The sequence below is a fragment of the Zootoca vivipara genome, chromosome 5 (genome assembly GCF_963506605.1).
Source record: "Zootoca vivipara chromosome 5, rZooViv1.1, whole genome shotgun sequence".
Classification (NCBI taxonomy): Eukaryota; Metazoa; Chordata; class Lepidosauria; order Squamata; family Lacertidae; genus Zootoca; species Zootoca vivipara.
Window position 1 is genome coordinate 64,834,082 of NC_083280.1, and position 9,310 is coordinate 64,843,391.

A 9,310-nucleotide genomic window follows, 5' to 3' on the forward strand; every position below is an offset into this window, starting at 1 on the left:
GAAGGCAGCCCTGTTTAGGGAAGTATTTAATGACTGATGTTTTAATGGATTTTTAATCTCTGTTGGAAGCCGCCCTGAGGGGCTGGGGAAACCCAGCCAGATGGGAGAGGTACAAATAAATTATTATTATTACTTTTATTATTATTATTATTAGTTACAGGTAGGTAGCCGTGTTAGTCTGACGTAGTCAAAACAAAACAAAACATTCCTTCCAGTAGCACCTTAGAGACCAACTAAGTTTGTCATAGGTATGAGCTTTCGTATGCATGCATACTTATTATTATTGAAATGTGCAGGCCTTTGATTTCACATCCTCCCAAACTCAACCTCCATTTTATCTCTGAAAGTTTCTCACACCCTTCAGCATTATGCAGAGGGAGTCCACAGTGGGAACCTGTGGCCTGAAGGAAGTTGCTACAGCTCCGTCACCCTTGACCATTGGCCATACTGGTTGGGGCTGATGCAGGTTACAAGGCCAGCAACATTTCGAGGGCCAAAGCTTCTCCACACCTGGAGTAAGAGTTGAAGACCCTACCATATTAGCCCTGCTCTCCAGTTGACAAGCACACGTTTAATCTCCTTGCAGTCAGAAAGACGACAATAGAGTTCTCTCCTTGTGGGGGTGTGGCTCATCCTCACCTGTTTTGGTGCAGACCTGAATTGTGCAGGTCACAAGCAATCACCAGTTACTTGAGTTAGCTTTCTATGAATGCCTGGTCACATTTTAATGCACTTACTGCCAGGGCTAACTCATTCATGTGTAAAAATAGCAGTCTGGTGACCCAGGCCTGAGATACCAACAAGAATAGGTCAGTGAAGACGACAAGTACATTTAAGGTCACATCCACAATGTATATTTAAAACACAGTTATACCACTTGAACAGTCATGGTTTCCTCCAAAGAATCCTGGGCAAATTAGTTTAAAGGGGCTGGGAACTGTAGCTCTGTCTCCCAACACGTCTCAGCACCCTTAAGAAACTACAGTTCCCAGGATCCTTTGCACAGCCAGTACTAAAATGTACAGCTGCTACTACTACTATTTCCATGTTTTAAGTAATAGCAACAATAAATCTCAAAGGAAGTACGTAAGTGAAATAAGGAACACAGAAAAAGTTCCGATGCAAATGACTCTCCTTTTCCAGAAAAAAATCCCCACAGAAAAAAATTATCCAGAAAACCCACACCACTGCCCTCGGTAGATACTCTAAACATGTGCTTGAGAACAAATTATAGCTAGTAAAACACATCTGGACATACCTGTACAAGAGGCAGGGCTGTAAACAATTCTTTGGGAGACACCGGCTTGACAATTTCCTGGAAACAAACAACACACAAACATGCTTAGTTGTTTTAAATGAAGCATGTAAGCAAAAGCTAGGAAGCTATTTTTTTAAAAAAAACACAATGATGTAAAGTAGCAACCAAAGGAAGCTGAATGGTTTTTTTTTATACACTGCTTGCTAGACTAGAGAAGTATTGGGAGGGCCCAATTTCAGAGCTCCTGATGAACATATGTTGCACAAGTCTTTGTTGTGAAGACATACATTTAAAGTGCATTCCTACACATTGTCTACTCACTTCTGAGTCCAAATGGATTTAATAGCATTTGATCCCAGTAAGTGTGTATAGGGTTACAGCTCCAAGTCAGCTTTTTCGCTTCTAACTAGGAAGCTCTAACAGCGTATAAACATGTAAGAAAATCAGGGCTTATACAGACACATTTATGATCAGACCCACTGAAGCACTCACATGACTGCTGGGGTTGCTCAGTCAGTTGAGCCCTATGCTGGGCAAAAATAAATAAATATCTAGCACTAGATGACCCTCATGGTCCCTTCCAACTCTACAATTATTTTTTAAAAAATTCTACTATACACATCCCACTGGTTGGGCATAATCCTCCCAAAGTTAATGAGTGAGAAATCCATGCTCACGTGAAAGATGACGAGAGTGAAATGCACTAATGGCTCAGATGTGCTGATCCTGCTCATTTATGTTTTCTGGCGCACGTTCAACTTCAGCCAAGATGGAATTTCAGAGTTTTCTTAAAGACTCAGTACTAGCCTCCTTATACACGGATCACTTTTATCTCCCACCCAAACTGAAGCACAGCTAGAAATCACGCGATATGGGAGTGTTTATGTTTGAATGTCACTGTCATGGACACTTAATACCCTGTTTCTCATATTTTAAGACATACCCATAAAATAAGCCATAGCAGGATTTTTAAGCATTCAAGGAATATAAGCCATACCCCGAAAATAAGACATAGTGATAGGCGCAGCAGCAATGCCGGCCGCGGCAGGAGGAGGAGGAAAAAAATAAGACATCCCTTGAAAATAAGCCATAGTGTGTTTTTTTGAGGAAAAAATAAATATAAGACGTGTCTTATAATATGAGAAACACGGTAACTAGTGGCTTATAGCAGCCATTATGGCTACCCCACAGCCTTTTTTTGTGTGGCGGCCCCAAACGAGTTCAGTGGGACTTACCTCCAAGTAAGCATGCCCACCAACCAGAAAAATGATTCCATGAACAAAAGTGGGAGGGTGGAGAATTTACTGAAACTCCTCAAACTGCTGAGCCTATTTCCCGATGTTTTGGTTGAATTACCATTAATCTGAATGGCCTACTACAGCCACAATACACAGGGGGTGGTAAGACTTCCTCCATTTGGGTAGAGGTAAAAAGGTAAAGGTAAAGGACCCCTGGACGGTTAAGTCCAATCAAAGGCAACTATGGGGTTGCAACGCTCATCTTGCTTTCAGGCCGAGGGAGCCAGAGTTTGTCCACAGACAGTTTTCCAGGTCATGTGGCCTGCATGACTAAACCGCTTCTGGTGCACGGAGGACTGTGATGAGTGCCAGAGCGAACGGAAACGCTGTTTACCTTCCCGTCACAGTGGTACCTATTTATCTACTTGCATTTGATGTGCTTTCGAACTGCTAGGTTGGCGGGAGCAGGAACCGAGCAACGGGAGCTCACCCCGTCGCGGGGATTTGAACCGTTGACCTTCCAATCAGCAAGCCCAAGAGGCTCAGTGGTTTAGACCACAGCACCACCTGCATCCTGCATTTGAGTAGAACTGCAAAATGAGCATGTGAAAAAGACCCCTAACACACATACACACACCCCTGTGAGCATGGGCCTCTGGAGTGAGTTCAGTGCCCTTGTTCCTCTTCTGCATGTTCAATGTATATACACCAGAGGGAAGAAAGGCACACCTGTATAGTATGTAGTTAGCATGATCGCTGCTAGCATACAACCCTCCCACTGCTTCTATTGCAGCCATTTCTCAATTCAACAAAGTTTCTATAGCGGTCTGCTTTGCCGCACCTGCACAAGCCCCTATAGTGTTTTAAAATAAAAAGTCCTACCTTCTTGTTTTCTTCATAGTCAACGACGTAATTGATTGCAACAGTTGAATAGCCAACTAAAAAGCAAAGCACAGGTGTGGTTTTTTTAAAATAATAGATGGATAGATAGAATTGAGTTGTCATGTTCAGAGATGCACAACTCAGAGATGCACAACTCAGAGGACCAAATTTTGCCAGGGGGCAAAAACTGAAGAGAAAGTGTCTATGAAAAAGAATAAAATCAAAGGCCTATCTAGCCCAGCTTTCTGTTCTCACAATGGGCAGTCAGGTGCCTGTGGGAAACCCATAAGCAGGATGTAAAAACAATAACACTCTCTACACGCATTTCCCCCAGCAATTGCTATTCAGGATTGTATGAGTTTGTTTGCTTGCTTTCCTCTCACCTCTCCATCCTTTCCTTTTTGTGTCATGTCTTTTTCAGATTCTAAGTCCAAGACCAGGGAATATGTTAGGCAGTTAGTTTTATTTGTTTATAAGAAAGTCTGATACTTTTGTGTTTTTGCTGGAAACCAGGATATAAATACTTCTAATGAATAAACAGAATTCCTCATGTTTGATACAACGAAAACAAGCATAGCTTTGGTGCATGTCAGGATCTGCCAGTAACCCAGTAAAAGAAACCTGAAAAACATTATATCTTCTAACTACCCGTTCCATATTTCAGCTTAGGTCTGGGAGGGAAAAGGGAGCAGTTTCTTAAAACACATTCTACAGACCAAAAGCTCTCCGACTGCAGTGGTTTTATTTCTACCCTTCTATCCTTGTGTAGGTAAAAAAAATCATTCTTGTACTGATTTTGAGAAGCTAACACCAAAGTCTATTTCGGTGTGCCAGAAGTTCTCAGGTACCATCAAAGTAAGCCCTCCTCCGGCTTCTTAAAAGAAAATCGGCGTTAGGGACTGTGCTCCTCCTCCTCTGAGGGCATGTGCGGAGCCTTCCCCAATCCGACCATTTAGGGACGGCCCTGAAATCCTGGGTAAACCGAGGCAAGTCTTGCCCAACAACGTGTCGGCAGCGATGCTTACGAACCATCTCGTCTCGAGGAACAAAATGATCATCCCCGCGCCCCCGGGGATCCGAGCCTGAGCGCGCGGGCTGAGAGGGAGCAGAGGCGCGCCTAGGTCCCTGCTCGTGGAGGTGGGAGGACGGGAATGAAGATTTGAACTCCAATTAAAAGCTCTGTACGTAGCTTTAAAAAAGAAGTCCCAATTTAAGAGTGGAGCAGCGGCGCGCGCGCGCACAACCCCGCGCGTTATCTCTTCCAAAAGCGCAATGGGGCACAGACACATGGGGCAAGGCAGGCGTCCCAAACCCGCGAGGGAGGGCATCCTTTCCCCCTGCCCGCCGCCCCAGGCCAGCCCGAGCCCTGGATCCCGCCCCTGTTCGCCCTTTGCCTGCTGCCCACTCACGGTGCGCTGCCGCCTCCACCAGCTTCTGCAGCGACGCCTTCTCCGCCAAGTGGGAAATATTCAGGTCCACAAACTCGGCCATGTTGAAGCCACGTGGTGGGGAAGCTGCCCTGGAGCCCCGCTGCATGCTGGGAGTTGTAGTCTTTCCGGTCCCCCTTTCCTTTCTCCCCCCGCGCTCGTCTCCCAGCCGGTGGGGTTGTGGGACGGCCCAAGCTTAAAATCATTCCAGAGTTGGAAAGGGTCCGTACCCTCCAACATTTCCCCGATGAAAATAGGGACGCCCTATTGCTATTTATACCCCACACATATGGTATTACTGGGTTGTTCCAGCTTCTCTGGACAGCTTCCGACATATATAAAAGCATCATAAAAGAGTAAACTTTTTTTTAAAAAAATCTATTTCCTATACAGTACTGGATTGTCTTCAGACGGCTCAGGGGTCGGGTAACTCCATACCCTCCAACATTTCTCCAATGAAAATAGGGACATCCATCCTAAGGGGGGGACATTCCAGGATCAAATCAGAAACTGGGATGGCTTCTCTAAATCAAGGACGTCCCTGGAAACTAGGGGAACTAGGACGGTCTGGGACACCCATTCCAACCCCCTAAAATGCAGGAATCTTTTGCCCAATGTGGGGCTCAAACCCACGACTCAGATTTAAGAGTCTGATGCTCTACAACCCAAAGCTGTAGGTTACTTAGCTTGCGTATAATAAATCCAGCCCTGGGAAGACAGGTCTCTACTGGAAGCCTGAAGAGCTGGTTAAACTGGGAGATGATGCTAAGCTAGATGGACAAATAGCCTGACCTGGAGGGAAGCAGCTTTCTGGGTTCTCACCTAGACTTGGAGTCAGTGCTTGCATTATAGAGGGAAAGGGCAGCCTTTAATGACATTCACAGACTCCGCCCCTTGATCATTTCCTGTTAAAGCCATAAACCACCCGCCCCACCACCACTTTTAAAAGTAGTTAAGGCAGCAGCTCTCCTGTAATTCAAGCACACCCCTGGAATTCATTGAAGGTTTCATAATCTATATTACTACATTTATTATGTTATATCCCACCTTTCCTTCAAGGAGCTCTCTCTTCCCATTTTATCCCCACAACAACTCTTTAGTTGGGTTAGGCTAAGAGACAGTGGGCACCCAGTGAGCTTCATTGGCTGCAGTGCCAGATTTATGTATAGGCTAAGTAGGGTGAAGCCTAGGGCCTCTAAATGTAGGGGGCCTCGCCAGCCCACCCGCTCCCCAGCAGGCAGTCTCCCCTCTCCCAAAATTGCAAACCCAAGACTTCATGCAAGGGCAGGGCAACTCAGGCCCAGCAACTATGAGACTCAGGGCTAGGAAGTGGTGCCCAATTTGAAGCAGTGGGGCGCAACTTGACCCCCCCCCAGTTCACAGCCAAAGTCTGCAAAATCTTATAGATATAAATAAAATCCATCTAGATTGCCCTGGTGCAGGGGCCCCCTTAGGAGCGGCCTGCAAGGTCTAATTTGGCCAAATTGCTCCAATTGCCTTAAGGTCAGCCCTGATGAGACTGTGCAGGCATTGGACTGACAAGCCCTGCCCCTTCTAGGTCCCTGGTGTCACCATTCAGAGTACAGACTCAAGGACTTGTTATGGAAATAAAGGGGGACACTTATTGGAAATCAGTTTTGTCACCTCTTCCCCCCTCAAACCCCGAGACAATGAGCCCAGCCACCTTTTATTCACAGTCACATAAGCGCTACACTACAGCTTGGCCATAAAACACAGGGTTCATTTATGTCCAATCGCTGAAACATACACCCCATAAAAGAGATTTATGTTACTGGTTTATAAATGAACCCTGTGTTTTATGAATGGACTCTGTGTTTTGTGAATTACCTAAGAGCCACCAATAGGGAGCTCTAGAATCTGACAGCTAACCAATTGGGTACTACTAAACAGCGACCCCTATTGCTGAAAGCAGGTAACCAGCTCAGCCTTTGCACCATTTACTGAACACCCCCTGCTGTGCAGATAATGGAGAAAGCTCGTGAATTGTATCCCTTCTGACATCCTAACCAACTCTATTACGCTGGTGTAAACCCTGGTGCACCAGAAGCCCAGAATAGCAGCAAATAAAATCCACTCGTATGTCAGCGACTGATAAGACTAGTCAACCATTTCTTCAAAAGTCTTCCTAAATAATAAAGCTGCAAAATATAGGCCAAAAGAGAGCAGGTCTGGCGAGAGCTAGGCATACAATGGGCACCACCAGTGAAAAAGCCCTGCTCTGTGTAGCTCCTGCCCTGTCATTTGATAGGGTGCCCACTTGCCCTCCTTCTTGACATGGAATGCTTTCTATTGGAGTCTCCATGTCCAGTACAAAGACCATAAGAAGGGAGAGCAGGGACCTTGAAGTTCCCAACAGCTGTTAAGCAGGCAAGCAAGCACACAGGTCACCTTTGTCACAGGGCGCCTATGTCCTGGCCATACCTGCACCCAATCTGGTTTTTGTACAATCTTGTTTGTCCTCAGTAACCAAAATTATATTATCAACATATACAAGCAGAAAAGTTGTTTTCCTTCATTTGCAAGGAATCATACAAAACAAAGTGGCACTAATAAAGAAAAGTTCCAGGGTGCAACAGAAAGCTAACTAAAAATGCTTTTGCAGTTCATCAAAACTATCCAGCAATATCAAGGTATAGGAAAACTGCTGCTATTAACAATAATAGTTGGTTACTGTAATTGGTTCAGCAACTTCCATCCACTTGAAGTGTGATGCTAATTATGTCCCCCAAGAGTTAAATGATAACTAATCAGAGGCAGCAACAGTTGCGAATGGCAACAAAATATCTGTGAAAGGAAGAGGAGCAGGTTTGCTCAAGTGTGCTGCAGGTAGAAATGCTGTTTGTAATAAAGTATGAGCAGTAGTTTACTTGCTCAAATAAGGAAGTTTTGAGAATTTAAATTCTAGATTAAAATTGATTACTTAATTGAGAAGGGGATGATAACAAAAACACTGGGGCCTAATTTGAATAGTAGAGTGCCTGGTATCTGGTGAGCAGACCAAAGCACTCGTCAGGAGAGCTATGAGATTCAGGTGAGGGTCAGATGCCTTGTCAATCTCAGCAGGTATATAAGAGGACGGCCCAGCCTGCCCAAGTTTACAAAGTTGAGTTATTGCAAAAGTTTTTCAGTGTTAATTTTATGCATTTTTTAAAATCACCATGGTATTTAACAATCTTAAACCACCTTCAATGGGATTCTTTTTGCCAGTTCCCCCCCCTGCCCCCTCACCCGTTCATGTGTTTCACAGCTGTGCACAACCCCCCAGCAGCAAGGAATCCAGAGAACTGATCTAGTACAGATATGAAGTCAGAAATAACATATGTGTTATACGTGAATTTATGTACAAAACAGTGAAATCATTTCTGCTCTAAGTCCTCCTGAGATAACATTTGAAAATCACCTTTCCACAGCATAGCAGAATCCACAGGGATAACATCCATGCCTTGCAGACACATGGAACAATTTTATGGCAAGAAACACACAAATCTGCTGGTTTTACCGATGACAGTTTAATGCAAGTGTCACAGGTATCCGTTGATCAACATATGGCACAAGAATTAACGTCGTTCTTCAGTCTCTAGTCTCCTGGCGCAGACCAGATGCCACCTGAAAACAGCCACTGCCTTGGTTTTTCCAAAATTGGTACTGTCTTGCTGCACCCTCTTTGCTGATGTTGCCTTACATGAGATGTCCTTTTTTGGTTCCAGTTCAGTGGCATCTTGTTAATCCTTCCTTGTGACCTGGCCGTGTTCTCTATCTGTATAGCTCAAGGGGAAAGAAGAGACAGCAACAGGTTTCCATGTCTCTGTGTTGTTTCAGCAAAGAAACACACAAACAAACCAGATGGTATCTTTGCCTTTGGGAAGAGCAGACAACTTGTTTCCGTGGAACACACGCTTGATTGTGATTGAGAGTGATTTTCAGGGCGGAAAACTGCCTCCCTCCAGAAGCATAGCATGCTTCATACTCTACGCACAAACAACTATTTCTTCTCCAGCACAACATCCTCATGGGTGGCTCACAGGATACCTTTCCAACAATGATGTCGACTCAAGAAAGTGTTTGTGCTGTGAGTATGTCAGAGCCAGGCTGGTCCACTGTTGGCTGGGGATATCCTGGTTCAAATCCTGGTTCAGCCATGGAATGAATCTCTTACTTGAATAACCATGGGCACATGGCCATTTCTTCCCCCAGTCTCTGCTCTCCATCTCTACTAGCTATGATGGCTGTGCTCTGCCTCCACAGCTGGAGGCAAAAATGCTTCTGAATACCAGTCGCTGGAAACCACAAGAGGGGAGAGGGGCCCTGTGCTTAAATCATGCTTGCTGGTTCCCCATGGGCATCTGGTTGGCCACTGTGAGAACAGGATGTTGGAGAAGATGGGTCAATGGCTTTGACCTGTAGGCTATTATTGTGTTCTTATGTTCTTACTCTCTAGTATCAAAGCACTTATGGTTGTTTCCGATCTAGCACCTAGGGGTAAT

General features: G+C 45.0%; 1 protein-coding gene across 2 annotated transcripts in view; it reads right to left on the minus strand.

Moving 5' to 3' along the window:
• RPP30 (ribonuclease P/MRP subunit p30) overlaps positions 1 to 4,905 on the minus strand; it is a 24,550-nt gene extending 19,645 nt beyond the window's left edge. For both annotated transcript variants that reach the window (XR_004693889.2, XM_035137853.2), the window contains exons 1-3: positions 4,788 to 4,905; positions 3,379 to 3,434; positions 1,259 to 1,315 (exon numbers count right to left, since the gene is read on the minus strand). Coding sequence is in view for 1 of the 2 variants with exons in the window: in XM_035137853.2 (XP_034993744.1) it covers positions 1,259 to 1,315; positions 3,379 to 3,434; positions 4,788 to 4,869 (195 nt within the window). In the remaining variant the exon portion in view is untranslated. The remainder of the gene's footprint in view (positions 1 to 1,258; positions 1,316 to 3,378; positions 3,435 to 4,787) is intronic.
• Positions 4,906 to 9,310: the final 4,405 nt, after the last annotated feature.